Source organism: Hemiscyllium ocellatum, chromosome 31, assembly GCF_020745735.1.
Source record: "Hemiscyllium ocellatum isolate sHemOce1 chromosome 31, sHemOce1.pat.X.cur, whole genome shotgun sequence".
In the NCBI taxonomy this organism is placed as follows: Eukaryota; Metazoa; Chordata; class Chondrichthyes; order Orectolobiformes; family Hemiscylliidae; genus Hemiscyllium; species Hemiscyllium ocellatum.
In genome coordinates this window covers 3,116,668-3,132,120 of record NC_083431.1, presented here as the reverse complement: position 1 = coordinate 3,132,120, position 15,453 = coordinate 3,116,668, and the positions used below count along the sequence as shown (strand labels likewise).

The 15,453-nt window shown below is 45.3% G+C and overlaps 2 protein-coding genes across 3 annotated transcripts in view; one reads left to right on the top strand and one right to left on the bottom strand.

Annotated features, from left to right (window-relative positions):
- Positions 1-1,462, top strand: part of unc119a (unc-119 homolog a (C. elegans)) — a 39,298-nt gene extending 37,836 nt beyond the window's left edge. For both annotated transcript variants that reach the window (XM_060848279.1, XM_060848278.1), the window contains one exon: positions 572-1,462. In XM_060848279.1, coding sequence (XP_060704262.1) covers positions 572-684 — 113 coding nt within the window. In that variant the 3' untranslated portion in view covers positions 685-1,462. The remainder of the gene's footprint in view (positions 1-571) is intronic.
- A 13,774-nt stretch (positions 1,463-15,236) lies between these two features.
- Positions 15,237-15,453, bottom strand: part of LOC132830214 (forkhead box protein N1-like) — a 63,669-nt gene continuing 63,452 nt past the window's right edge. The window contains exon 9 of the mRNA XM_060847745.1: positions 15,237-15,406. Coding sequence (XP_060703728.1) covers positions 15,237-15,406 — 170 coding nt within the window. The remainder of the gene's footprint in view (positions 15,407-15,453) is intronic.

Here is a 15,453-nt window from a genome sequence, read left to right as displayed (position 1 = left end):
GACTGAATATGAACTGTACTTAATTGACAGTGACAGGAGGTTCAATCACATCCAGTCAACTGCATAGTTCTTTCCTTGTCTGTATCTTAATTTCAAACCAATCCATATCCAACAACCTGCTCTGAAAGATCTGCTCATGGTTTGATAGTATTGACAAATGCTTCTACAGCAATTTACAACATTCTTAAAAATGAAAAATTTCCCAAGTGTCAATGAATCCTTTAAGCCTTCCAGTATCCCAATCTGCAATTCTTTCTTGGGGAAAACCTCCATGTGTGTTTTTGTGACGTTGTTTACCCTTCAGTGCCAGAGGTAATGACTGTGAAGTGAACCCCTCGAGCTGATTTGACGTTGCCAGTTGTGGTCTGGCACAGCTGCTTGAGAAGGGCACTGCCAGAAAGTTCAACTGTTAGAGGCTGTGTGAAGGGTGAGAGGACAGACCCAGGGCTGGGTGGGGCTCGATGGGACCCCTGGCCTGCTGTGTTCTGGGAGGAGGGCCTAAGGTGCAAAATAAGTCCAAGCTCATTGATCTTCTTTCCTTTCTCTCTCTTCCTCCCGACCACCCACCCAGTTCAGGAAATGGTCACACGACCGTACCAGACTCAGTCAGACAGTTTCTACTTTGTGGATAACAAGCTGGTGATGCACAACAAGGCCGACTATGCCTATGGGAACGGACCTTGAGAAGGCGGCCAGCTCCGTGCTGCTTCCGACTCCGTAGCATCGTCCTCGGGGAGCCCGAGCCTGCGGAACGCCAAGAGCATCAGGGAATGTCAGATGGGGAGCCTCTGGTTCAGCTCCTGTCACTCCTAACCCCATTAACCTGTGGTTTCTCACTGCAATCACTGACACCAATCAAAATAACCCTTCAGTGTCGCCCCTTTCATCCTGATCCTTCAATAAATTCACTGTGTTTGAGATCAAGGAGCTGGGGTCCCACAGAGGTGGCAGCTTGAGGAGGACAGTGCCTCCCCATGGCTGCTCAGCCCCCTGAGCTCAAAATGGGACATTACTGTCTGAGGCTAGCGTCCACTCAACATTGATCTCGAGTATCTCCATTTAGACAATCAGGGTGTCTCAGCCTGGACTTTCCCTAAGGATTGGTGTTAATTTCCCAGTGACGTGGTGGGAGTGAGCCTGCGGGTTTCCCTGTTTGCTGTTCTCTGTGTTTCTGTGTTTATCAGCAACTGGACTGGGCCGAGTCTTTAGTGTGTCCCCACTGCCCCCCCAGTGTGACCCGGTTTCTAGTGCTTGACCTTACACATTTGAATTTAAATATTTATTTTTTAAGTAGAACTGGGCGAGGAGAGAAGTCAAATTATTTTAATTTCCCGATCCTTTGTGCTGATTGTTTGTTTTTTTTTGTCAGTCTGTGAGAATTTGTTGAGATTCTGTAAAATTACTTCAAGTTTCTTGCTCTTTATCGTGAAGTTGTTGAGTGTAATGTCACCTGAACGATAGCTCAACATGTATAAAAAGAACTTTGAAAAAGAGAGGAAACCGGTGTTATTTCTGTCTTCACCTGTACCTCAGGGTTGTATTTGATAATGGGAGGTTTTGAATTGGGAGATTTCTCTCCCTCCGTCCAACCCCACACTCTGAACATAAGAAGGTAAGAACTAGGAGCAGGAGTAGGCCATCTTGTCCCTTGAGCCTGCTCCGCCATTTAGCACGCTCGTGACTGATCTTTCTCATGGACTCAGCTCCGCTCACCTGCCTGTTCACCATTATCCTTAATTTCTTTACTGTTCAAAAAATCTGTCTTTGTCTTAAAAACATTCGACAAATTACGTCACCTGCTTCACTGGGCAGGGAATTCCACAGATTCTCCGCCCTCTCGGTCTGGTCTTATGAGGGTCTCATTTAACAATTTTCCATATTTCAGCTGCCACAGCTCCATTTCAACCCACCCCCATCCCACCCTCACACAAACAAACATGAGCTACATTCACAATTGGGCTTACTGTGTTAGATTTTTGGGAACAGCCAAAGCCCCTGTAGCTGTTCTTCACTGAGACTGATAGCAGATTCTGTATTCCTCCCCCCTCCCCCAAAAAAAACTCTGATCTTGCCACCCATGGGTCTGACTAGATTCTCCTGCTCTTGGGAATGTACATTCACAGCCTGCAGAAAATTCCGTGTGGAAAGTGGGTTAAATTAGTCGATAAATTCAGCAGGTTTGGCAGTATTTGCGAAAAGAGAAAACAGAGTTACTATTTCAGATCCAGGGACCCTTCTCATACCGTCAGAGTCGAGAGTGTGGTGCTGGAATAGCACAAGTCTGGGAGCATCTGAGGAGCAAGTGAGTCAATGTTTTGAGCAAAAGCCCTTCATCAGGAGCTTGGGCGAGGCCCAAGGCAGGTGGAGTTGGGGGGGGTGGTGAAGGGAGCTGGGAACACAGGTAGGGGTGATAGTGATAGGTCGGAGAGGAGGGTGGAGTGGATAGATGGGAAGGAAGATGGACTGGTAGAGCAAGTCAAGAGGGCGGTGCCGAGTTGGATCTGGGATGAGGTGGGGAGGGGGTGGAGATGAGGAAACTGGTGAAATCAGCATTGATGCTGTGTGGTTGGAGGGTCCCAAGGCAGAAGATGAGGTGTTCTACCTCCAGACATCGGGTGGCTAGAATTTTGGCGATGGAGGAGGCCCAGGACTTGCATGTCCTTGCTTGCAATGTTGACTCTCCTGCTCCTTGGATGCTGTCTGATCTGCTGTGCTTTTCCAGCACCACAGCTTTTGACTCTGATCTCCAGCATCTGCAAGTCCTCACCTCTTCCCTCTGATACTGCCTGACCTTTTGGATTTCTCCAGCAATTTCTGATTTTGTTCATTTCAGATCTCCAGTTCATTGTTTTGCTAAATTAGTTGAGTTTATCCTCAATGATGGAGTCAGTGAGGGAATCTCTAAACAATGGCTGTAATTAAAATATTTTAAACTAAAGTTTACATACATTGGCTTTGTTTAGCTATAGGAAACTGCAAGATCACCAGAAACATCTGTGACCGATCAACATATCCACAGCTTCCACATGGGAGGCCAATATTCAGAAAAATACTACAAACAAAAAAATTGGGTGGGGGGGGGGGGGGGGGGTGGTGAGGTGACATGGAATTACTGAAAATACTTCAGGACGACCCTGACATTAGACCTGGATTTATTAGCCTAACCATGTCTGTTCTACACAATGGGAGAAAGCGAGGACTGCAGCTGCTGGAGATCAGTCAAACAGCATGGTCCTGGAAAAGCACAGCAGGTCAGGTAGCTTCTGAGGAGCAGGAGAATCGACGTTTTGGGCACAAGCCCTTTGGTCTTGATGAAGGGCTCTTGCCTGAAACGTTGATTCTCCTGCTCGTCAGATGCTGCCTGACCTGCTGTGCTTTTCCAGTTCAACTCTTGTTCTACACAATCTACTGTAAACCCCGTTCACTGCTGAAGGTAAAGACTAAAAGAAGAAATGTTTCAATTGACCTGAGTAAAAGTTGAGAATGTGCTGTTGGTTTCTCACTGGGACCTATGGAGGGAGTGATCCCAAGCCTGGACAGGTAAAAAGTTTGGGAGATTCTACATTGGCTTGAGTGAGAGAGCAAACCCATTCCCTTGGCCCAGTTCTGTCAGGGTTATTTATCTAAGCCACCCCAGGATCTCAGAAACAGGCCCTTGGTCTTTTAACTAATAATCATCATCTGAGATTTCTGGGAATTGATAAAACACTGGAATAGATTTTCTTTTATGGCCAAGCAACACACTGACTGATGTTGGAAGATGTAGTCTACTGCTCCTGAGTGTTGTGTATTCAATTATTCTGCTCTAACAATAAACATTCATCTAAATGTTCTGTGCATACCAAGGCAGTTTATTACCTGCACTTTGGTTCTGCAGTCAATAACTGCTTGCCTTTAATGCTCACTGACCTATCAGCTTGAAATTCCAATAACCAATGAGTCACTGGAAGCCATCTATAAAGTTCACTCTTGCTCTGTGCAGTGGGAGCAGAGTGGAATCTGTATCAAAGGCTGATGCGACTGCAGCTTTTATAGATATGTACACTCAGAAAATAACCCATTGAAATACCCCTCGGTGTATTTATTCAGATTAACAGAGGCATTTATTCTCACTTGTTATGTCCTGAGTTTTGCTTAGTACCAGAATCTGGTTTGATTCTTTGACTCTTCTCCAACTTAAAAGCAGATACAGCTAAAAGTTGCCCATTTTACCTTCAGACTCCTCCCAGGCATAGGTGGCACTTATTGCTTCTGAACTCTACATGAATTCATTCCCATCACAACATCCAGCCATCTGCATCCCTTCCACCCACCCCCCCCCCCCCCACTTTCCTCAAGAATTAAACACAGCCAGTGTTGTTTTAGGCAAACTATCCCTCATCTTTGGAGGGAAACAGAACATCCTTCTATTGGAGAAAGCTCCTAGGGGCATTTTCTTCAACAAATTATCTCTCGCACATTTGTGAAGATTCACTTGCTGTTTCCTCCTTCACCTTACTGTGATACCCACACATGCTACAAACTGTCTGTCTCCAATCCTGTCCCCAGAGCCCACATCTCAACAACAGAAAAAGGAAGCATTACATGTGAGAAACAAGCAATATTGGAAATTCAGAACAGGTCAAAAAGAGCAGAGAGATTAACATTGCAATCAAACTCAATCTCTCATGAAAGCTTCCAGCTGAGGACTTTGTCAGAATGAATTACTGCAGAGGAAGCTCTCTCTGCGTGGATGCTGCCTGACTTGCTGTGATCGCCAACATCTTTTGTTTTCAATAGAGAACTTTGCCTGTGTTTCAGATCCTGAGTCACTTGTGCATTTTCTCATGTTTTCTGTTGTTAATCCTGATAGCCAGCTGGGCAGAAATAGAACTCCACACTGCCTTGGAAAAGGAAAGGAAGAAGTAGCCCTTTAAGATAGCGATGGAGCTGATGGAGGGGGACCAAGCCTATGCTGGGCTTTACACCATAAGGTGCATTAATGCATTTATAGACATGGGGGTGGGGGGTGTTCAGTTGCATGGACATTTATAGGGAAAGTTAGAATAGAGAGGGGCTCAGCAGAGGTTATTAAAGTCTCCAGAACAAGAAATAGGACAGAGAATATGGGAAGAATCAGGAGCTTAACTTCAGGCAACGTGGATACGTGAATAGAGTCATAGAGATGTACAGCATGGAAACAGACCCTTCGGGCCAACTCATCCATGCTGACCAGATAGTAAATCTTTTCTGAACCCTTTCAAGTTTCACGACATCCTTCCAATAGGAAGGATGCAAGAATTCCACGCAATATTCCAAAAGTGGCCTAACCAATGTCCTGTATAGCTGCAACATGACCTCCCAACTCCTGTACTCAATGTTCTGCCTAATAAAGGAAAGCATACCAAACGCCTTCTCCGCTATCCTATCTACCTGTGACTCCACTTTGAAGGAGCTATGAACCTGCACTCCAAGGTCTCTTTGTCCAGCAACACTCCCTAGGACCTTACCATTGAGTGTATCAGTCCTGCTAAGATTTGCTTTCCCAAAATGCAACACTAAACTAAATTGCATCTGTCACTCCTCAGTCCATTGGCCGGTCTGAGGTAATCTTCGCTGTCCACTACACCTCTAATTTTGGTATCATCTGCAAATTTACTAACTATACCTTCTACGTTCACATCCAAATCATTTTTATAAATGACAAAAAGTAGTGGACCCAGCACCGATCCTTGTGGCACCCCACTGGTCACAGGCCTCCAGTTTGAAAAGCAACCCTCCATCATCACCCTCTGTCTTTCACTTTTGAGCCAGTTCTGTATCCAAATGGCTAGTTCTCCCTGTATTCCATGAGATCTAATATTAAACCAGTGTCCAATGGGTCTCAAAAGCCTCACTGAAGTCCATAGTCATGTCTACCACTCTGCCCTCATCAATCCTCTTTGTTACTTCAAAAAACTCAATCAAGTTTGTGAGACATGATTTCCCACGCATAAAGCCATGTTGACTATCTCTAATCAGTCCTTGCCTTTCCAAATACATGTACATCCTGTCCCTCCGGATTCCCTCCAACAACTTGCCCAACACCAATGTCAGGCTCACTGGTCTATAGTTACCTGGCTTGTCCTGACCACCCTTCTTAAACAGTGACACCACGTTTGCCAACCTCCAATCTTCCAGCACCTCACCTGTGACTATCGATGATACAAATATCTCAGCAAGAGGCCCAGCAATCACTTCTCTAGCTTCCTACAGAGTTCTCGGGTATACCTGATCAGGTCCTGGGGATTTATCCAACTTTATTCATTTCAAGACATCCAACACTTCCTCCTCTGTAATCTGGACATTTTGCAAGATGTCACCATCTATTTCCCCACACTATATATATTCCATGTCCTTTTTCACAGTAAACACTGATGCAAAATACTCATTTAGTATCGTCCCCATCTCCTGTGGCTCCACACGAAGGCTGCCTTGCTGATCTTTGAGGGCCTCTATTCTCTCCCTAGTTACCCTTCTGTCCTTAATGAATTTGTAAAAACCCTCTGGCTTCTCCTTAACTCTATTTGATAAAGCTATCTCATGTCCCCTTTTTGCCCTCCTGATTTCCCTCTTAAGTATACTCCTACTTCCTTAATACTCTTCTGAGGATTCACTCGATCTATCCTGTCTGTACCTGACATATGCTTCCTTCTTTTTCTGAACCAAGCCCTCAATTTCTTTAGTCATCCAGCATTCCCTACACCTACCAGCCTTCCCTTTCACCCTGACAGGAATATACTTTCTCTGGGCTCGCGTTATCTCATTTCTGAAGGCTTCCCATTTTATAGCCGTACCTTTACCTGAGAACATCTGCCTCAATCAGCTTTTGAAAGTTCTTGTCTAAAACCGTCAAAATTGGCCTTCCTTCGATTTAGAACTTCAACTTTTAGATCTGGTCTGTCCTTTTCCATCACAATTTTAAAATTATGGTCGCTGGCCCCAAAGTGTTCCCCCACTGACACCTCAGTCACCTGCCCTGCCTTATTTCCCAAGAGTAGGTCAAGTTTTACATCTTCTCTAATAAATGCATCCACATATTGAATCAGAAAATTTTCTTGTACACATTTAACAAATTCTTCTCCATCTAAACCCTTAACACTATGAAAGTTACAGTCTATGTTTGGACAGTTAAAATGCCCTACCATAACCACCTATTATTTGTATAGATAACTGAAATCTCCTAACAAATCTGTTTCTCAATTTCCCTCTGACTATTAGGGGGTCTATAATACAATCCCAATAAAGTGATAATCCCTTTCTTATTTCTCAGTTCCATCCAAATAACTTCCCTGGATGTATTTCCGGGAATATCATCCCTCAGCACAGCTGTAATGCTATCCCTTATCAAAAATGCCACTCCCCATCCTCTCTTGCCTTCCTTTCTGTCCTTCCTGTAGCATTTGTATCCTGGAACACTAAGCCACCAGTCCTGTTCATCCCTGAGCCATGTTTCTGTAATTGTTATGATATCCCAATCCCATGTTCCTAACCATGCCCTGAGTTAATCTGTCTTCCCTGTTAGGCCCCTTGCATTGAAATAAATGCAGTTTAATTAATCAGTCCTACGTTGTTCTCTGCTTTGTCCCTGCCTGCCCTGACTGTTTGACTCACTTCTGTTCTCAACTGTACCAGTCTCAGATTGACCTCTTTCCTCACTATCTCCCTGGGTCCTACCCTCCCACCTTACTAGTTTAAATCCTCCCAAGCAGCTCTAGCAAATCTCCCTGCCAGTATATTAGTCCCCTTCTAATTCAGGTGCAATCCTTCCTTCTTGTACAGGTCACCTCCACCCCAGAAGAGATTCCAATGATCCAAAAATGTGAATCCTTCTCCCATACACCAGACCTCAGCCTTGCACTTATCTGCTCTATCCTCCTACTCCTGCCCTCATTTTTCCCGTCCTCCATCAAATAATTATGAGAAAAGGGGGCAGTCAACGCAGGACTGAGGGTGTTGTACTTAAACATATGCAGCATCCAAACAAGGTAAATGAGCCTGTAATGCAGATTGAAACTGGGAGGTACAACATTTTGGATATCACAGAGATGTGGCTGCAAGGGGATCAGGCGAGGAACTAAACATTCAAAAATATGCTTTCTATCAAAAGGACAGGCAGTTGGTCAGAGGGGACGGGGTTGCCTTGTTAGTAAGGAATGAAATTAATTTGATAGCAAGAAGTGATATAGAGTCAGAATCTGTGTGGGCAGAATTGAGGAACCACAAATGTAAAAAGACCTAGGCGAGAGTTATGTACAGGCTTGCTAGTAGGAGACAGGATGTGGAAAAGAAAATAAATCAGGTCAGAGAAAAGGCAGGTAAGAAAGGCACTATTACAATAAACATGGGGGACTTCAATATGTAGATGGACTGGGAAAATCAGGACGGGCGCGGATCTCAAGAAAAGGAACTCGTGGAATGTCTACAAGATTTTTTTGGAGCTGATTGCGGTTGAGCCCACTAAGGAACAGGCAAATCTGGGTTTGGTGATGTGTAATGAGGCAGACTGGATTAGGGTGAAGGAACCCTGAGGGGACAGTGACCATAGCTGCAAATGTGTTGCTGGTCAAAGCACAGCAGGTTAGGCAGCATAATCCTCCCACTTCCTCCAAACTAAAGGAGTTGCCATGGGCACCCGCATGGGCCCCAGCTATGCCTGCCTCTTCGTAGGATATGTGGAACAGTCCATCTTCCGCAACTACACTGGCACCACCCCCCACCTTTTCCTCCGCTACATCGATGACTGTATCGGCGCTGCCTCGTGCTCCCACGAGGAGGTTGAACAGTTCATCAACTTTACTAACACCTTCCATCCCGACCTGAAATTCACCTGGACTGTCTCAGACTCCTCCCTCCCCTTCCTAGACCTTTCCATTTCTATCTCGGGCGACCGACTCAACACAGACATCTATTATAAACCGACTGACTCCCACAGCTACCTGGACTACACCTCCTCCCACCCTGCCCCCTGTAAAAACGCCATCCCATATTCCCAATTCCTTCGTCTCCGCCGCATCTGCTCCCAGGAGGACCAATTCCAACACCGCACAACCCAGATGGCCTCCTTCTTCAAGGACCGCAGATTCCCCCCAGACGTGATCGACGATGCCCTCCACCGCATCTCCTCCACTTCCCGCTCCTCCGCCCTTGAGCCCCGCTCCTCCAACCGCCACCAAGACAGAACCCCACTGGTTCTCACCTACCACCCCACCAACCTGCGCATACAACGTATTATCCGCCGCCATTTCCGCCACCTCCAAACGGACCCCACCACCAAGGATATATTTCCCTCCCCTCCCCTATCAGCGTTCCGCAAGGACCACTCCCTTCGTGACTCCCTTGTCAGATCCACACCCCCCACCAACCCAACCTCCACCCCCGGCACCTTCCCCTGCAACCGCAGGAAATGTAAAACTTGCGCCCACACCTCCACACTCACTTCCCTCCAAGGCCCCAAGGGATCCTTCCATATCCGCCACAAGTTCACCTGTACCTCCACACACATCATCTATTGCATCCGCTGCACCCGATGTGGCCTCCTCTATATTGGTGAGACAGGCCGCTTACTTGCGGAACGCTTCAGAGAACACCTCTGGGCCGCCCGAACCAACCAACCCAATCACCCCGTGGCTCAACACTTTAACTCCCCCTCCCACTCCACCGAGGACATGCAGGTCCTTGGACTCCTCCACCGGCAGAACACAACTACACGACGGCTGGAGGAGGAGCGCCTCATCTTCCGCCTGGGAACCCTCCAACCACAAGGTATGAATTCAGATTTCTCCAGCTTCCTCATTTCCCCTCCCCCCACCTTGTCTCAGTCGGTTCCCTCAACTCAGCACCGCCCTCCTAACCTGCAATCCTCTTCCTGACCTCTCCGCCCCCACCCCACTCCGGCCTATCACCCTCACCTTGACCTCCTTCCACCTATCCCACCTCCATCGCCCCTCCCCCTAGTCCCTCCTCCCTACCTTTTATCTCAGCCTGCTTGGCTCTCTCTCTCTTATTCCTGATGAAGGGCTTATGCTCGAAACGTCGAATTCTCTATTCCTGAGATGCTGCCTAACCTGCTGTGCTTTGACCAGCAACACATTTGCAGCTGTGATCTCCAGCATCTGCAGACCTCATTTTTTACTCGGGGACAGTGACCATAACATGATAGAATTCACCCTGCAGTTTGAGAGAGAGAAACTGAAATCAGATGCAAGGGTATTACAATTGATTAAAGGTAACCTCAGAGACGTGAGGGAGGAGCTGGCCAGAGGTAATTGGAAGGGAAGATGATGGAACAGCAATGGCAGGAATTTCTGGGCGTAATTGGGAGGCACAGCAGAAATTCATCCCCAGGAAGAAGAAACATACCAAGGGGAGGTAACCCCTTATGGTCTTACATCAAATTAGAAGTGAACCATTCAGCCCATCAAGTCTGCTTCACCATTCAATGAGATCATGGCTAACTTGATAATCCTTAACCCACTTTCCTGCCTTTTCTCTATAATCCTTGATTACCTTATAGATTAAAGACCTCTTTACCACAGCATTGAATAATTTAAGGACGCAGCCCCAATGGCCCTCCTCATCTCTGTCCTAACTGGACAGTCTCCTTACTCTGAGATGTTTTCCTCTGGACCTAGACTCTAACAAGGGAAAACAACCTTTCCACATCTACCTTATCATGTCACATTAAGAATTTATTTCTGTCCTTGTTGGTTTTTAATACAGACAGTAGGAATCTACCAGGCAAATTGTATCTCTAGCTTTACATCACAAATAAAAGCAGTAAAATAGAAAAACCGATTGTTTATGGCAGCAATGGAATGGATGGATTAAATAGCCATCTTCACTTTGTAACTACCCACATATTAACACATTACAAGGAAATTGAAACTAAAATGAAGAGCAGCTTTGAATGTGTCTGAAAGCAGAGGCTTTAACCATTGCAGTATAGAGAGAAATCGCACATTTTACACATTGTCTGAGTTCCTTGGCTAACTACAGGAGACTTGAGTAATCTGTTTCCATATGTATATGCAATAGTAACATTGTGGGTCTAGCAGCAGAAGTGATTAGCTGTGTGTTTTATATTGTGCACATTGCAGTTTATGATGTTTTTAGATCATTATTGCCCACATTTTGATATGAATGCGTTTGTATCTTTAACTAAAGAATTAACCACGTGTCACTGCATCAGGTCACTGCATCAGGTCACCATAAAAGGTCACCGTATCAGGTCACTGTGTCATAACTTCATTCAAATGTTCAAACCCGAAACATGAAAACTGGTGCATTTCAAAATTCTGGCGATACCACAATGGACAAGATCACAGGGAGATCCGGATCACAGTGAAAATGTTCTACTGCTCTTAACCCTCCCTCTTTATCCATCCTCCCAGTGCTCCTACAGGGGTCTTCTGCTCCAGTGTTCCTGCCTCTGGATCAGGAGGTCTGGGTTCAAGTCCCACCTACTCTGGAGATGTTCTATAAGACATTTCAGTCCTCCCCAATTGTATTTTTCTTGCAGTGACCTGTTCCCCCACCCCACCCTCCCCTCCCTCAGCTCCTGCAGCGCCAAAGAAGGATTTTCCATTTCTGTCAAACTGAAACACTCTCACACCTGCACTCATACAGACATGCAGAGAGACACACAAATACATACACAGACACACAATAACACACACACACAGGCAAATATCTGTACATGGTCAAATATAATGGAAGAGGTGGGGCTTGAACCCAGGCTTCCTAACTCTAAGATAGAGATACCACCCCGACACTGCAAGACTCTGCATACAATCACACAGTCTCACATGCACACTGGTAGCACACATGACATTGCATGTGTCATGTAACTGCTCTCAGATGCAGTCACTTAGAGACAATTGACACATGAAATGTCCACAGGTACTGCCAGACAAACAGACAGTGAACAGCAACAGGTATACTAACAGCACACTCTCATACTGCCACACAAGCACGGTCTGATACAGTCAGTTAAGTGTAATGGGATGACTGTATAGTTGAACCATCTGGGTTATTGTATCTACACAGAGTGACAGAGCAGCTATTCCATTTAAATTAAAAAAAAATTCTGTCAAACTACCAGCAGCCATTATACCTTTAAGTTGCTGTGAGAAAGAGTTAAAACAAAAACAAAGAACAAAGAAAATTACAGCCCTTCGGCCCTCCAAGCCTGAGCCGATCCAAATCCACCGTCTAAACCTGTCGCCCAATTCCTAAGCATCTGTATCCCTCTGCTCCCCACCTACTCATGCATCTGTCCAGACGTATCTTAAATGAATCTACCGTGCCTGCTTCTACCACCTCTGCTAGCAACGCGTTCCAGACACCCAACACCCTCTGTGTGAAGTACTTGCCGCGTGTATCCCCCTTAAAGTTTTCACCTCTCACCTTGAAAGCATAACTCTCAGTAATGAATCCTTCACCCTGGGAAAAGCTTATCTCTATTTACCCTGTCTATACCCTTCATGATTTTGTAAACCTCAATCAGGCCCCCCCTCAATCTCCTTTTTTCTAGTGAAAACAAACCTAAGCTACTCAACCTCTCTTCATAGCTAGCACCTTCCATACCAGGCAACATCCTCGTAAACCTTCTCTGCTCCCTCTCCAAAGCACCCACATCCTTTTGCTAATGTGGCGACCAGAACTGTACACAGTATTCTAAATGTGGCTGAACCAAAGTCTTGCACAATTTTAACATGATCTGCCAGCTCTTATACTCCATACCCTGTCCAATGAAGGTAAGCATACCATATGCCTTCTTGACCACTCTATCCACCTGTGCAGCAACCTTCAGTATACAATGGACCTGAACTCCCAGATCTCTCTGCTCATCAACTTTTCCCAAGACTCTTCCGTTTACTGTATAATTCGCTGTAGAATTAGACTTCCCAAAATGCATCACCTCACATTTGCATGGATTGTACTCCATCTGCCACTTCTCTGCCCAACTCTCCAGTCTATCTATGTTCTCCTGTATTCTCTGACAGTCCCTTATGCTTTCTGCAATTCCTCCAATCTTCATGTCATCTGCAAACTTGCTAATCATACCAACAGTGCCCTCTTCCAGATCATTTATGTATATCACAAACAACAGTGGCCCCAGCACTGACCCCTGTGGAACATCACTGGTCACCTTTCTCTATTTCAAAAAACTCCCTTCAGCTACTACTCTCTGTCTCCTGTTGCTCAACCAGTTCTTTATCCACCTAGCTAGAACATCCTGCACACCATATGACTGCATTGTCTCTTTTAGTTTATCATGGAAACCTTATCAAACGCCTTACTAAAGTCCATGTACATGACATCTACAGTCCTTCCTTCATCTATCAACTTGGTCTCTTCCTCAAAGAATACTATTTTAAGGCACAGTCTCCCCCTGCACAAAACCATGTTGCCTATCACTGATAAGCCCATTCTTTTCTAAATATAAATAGATTTTATCCCTCAGTACCTTCTCTAGCAACTTTCCCACCACTGACATCAGGCTCACTGGTCTGTAGTTACCTGGAATATCCCTACTACCCTTCTTGTACATGAGCAACCCTCTTGTCCTCCAGCACCTCACCTGTGTTTAAGGATACTACAAAAATATCTGTCAGGGCCCCAGCTATTTCCTCTCTCGCCTCCCTCAGCAACCCGGGATAGATCCCATCTGGTCCTGGGGATTTGTCCACCTTAATAACCTCTAGCCTACTCAACACATATTCCCTACTTATGTCAACGGGATCCAGAGTAATCAAACTTCTATCTCTAATCTCAATATTCATCATGTCCCTCTCCTCAGTGAACACTGATGCAAATTATTTATTCAGAAACTCACCCATTCTCTCAGGTTCGACACACAGTCTTCCTTCCTTCCTTATCCTTTAGTGGACCAATCCTTTCTCTAGTTACCTGCTTGTTTCTTACATAAGAATAAAAGGCTTTGGGGTTCTTCTTAATTCTGCTCAACATGATAGAGACCATTACAGGAGGAGGTTTGACCGTGTGAGAGAGTGAGAAACGTACGTAGCTATATGGAAATTTCATGTAATGCAACTTAAAAATGATGAGGATTGGGAGCTTAATATACACCATGTTCAGAAAAGATGGGGAAGGGAGGTAGAGAGCGAGGATGGGGTATGGATTAGAGAAGGCAGTGTGGCGTGTGAAAGAGAGGATGGCTTTGGGAGAGTAAGGACAGAATCCATTTGGTTTGAGCAGAGAAGCAAACAGCCTTTGATCATGTTGCTGAGAGAGACTGAAAGAGATACAAGATTGACAGAATGTGATGATAAGGCTGTGCTTGAGGACCTTTAATGATCACATATCAACAACTTATACTTACGTTGCATCTTTAACAAAATAGAACCTAATCAGCCACTTCACAGGAACATTATCAGATAAAATAGGTGACTCGGAGCCACGTAAAGAAATATTAGCTCAGATACCAAAGAGTGTCCCTGGACCAATCAGAGAGGAAACATTGGAAAGAAACTGAATCTGGTTCTGGGCAGTGAGGAGGACCAAACATGGGAGCAGTTGGGTAAGAGTGGTCACTGCATCAGAGGTTTCAAATAGTAATGAACAACAGCAAGGAGCAATGTCAGATTGACCTTCTAAACTGGAAAAGGGTAATGTCACTGGGATAAAAGGGAATCAAGCCAGGATGAAACAGATTCAAACACTGACAGGAAAAAACTGCAATGGAACAATTCATGATCTTTACAGAGAAGATGTTTCATTTATGTGAGTACATTCGAACAAAGCTGAAGTAGGCTCCTTGAATGATGAGGGATCTGGAGAATATGACCAAACTGAAGAAGAGGCTGAATGATTCTCCTCATTGAGCAGAGAATGAGACAAACTGGATAGTTCTACCAGGAGCTGCTTAGACACCGTGATGGTCAAACGGCCTCCTCCTGTGTAATGATTGTATAACGTGATGTCTGGTTGTATATTAATGTTGCCCGCACCTACTCAGTGTTAACTGTGATTCGTGTGAATGCGCTGGATAGCATGTGCTAGATTATTTGCTTCTCCACACAGTGACACCCTTATTGAGAAACAGCCTGCCTGAATCCCAGCAGATTCTTGATGTTGAAGTGCTCGGGGTGCTGTTGTCCCCGAGCTCCTAGTTATACAATTCTTGGTCAGAGCAGTGATGTTGGAGTGAGCTGGACATGGTGTCTACACTGGTTGGTGTAAGTGCTCGTTAGCTAGGGCTCAGTAAGATTCTGCTCCGTACTGCTGCCAGAGCTGCTGACTCCTTTACCATCGGTCAGACAGCAGTTCCACGAGAATGGGAATAATGATGGCCATGGAGAAGACATGGACACTGGCGGATATGGAGTTAAACTCTCATCCTTCAGCACCTCCCACAGATTACCTGTAAATTCAATGAGATGCATTTTGTAAAACAGATTAAATATCCGC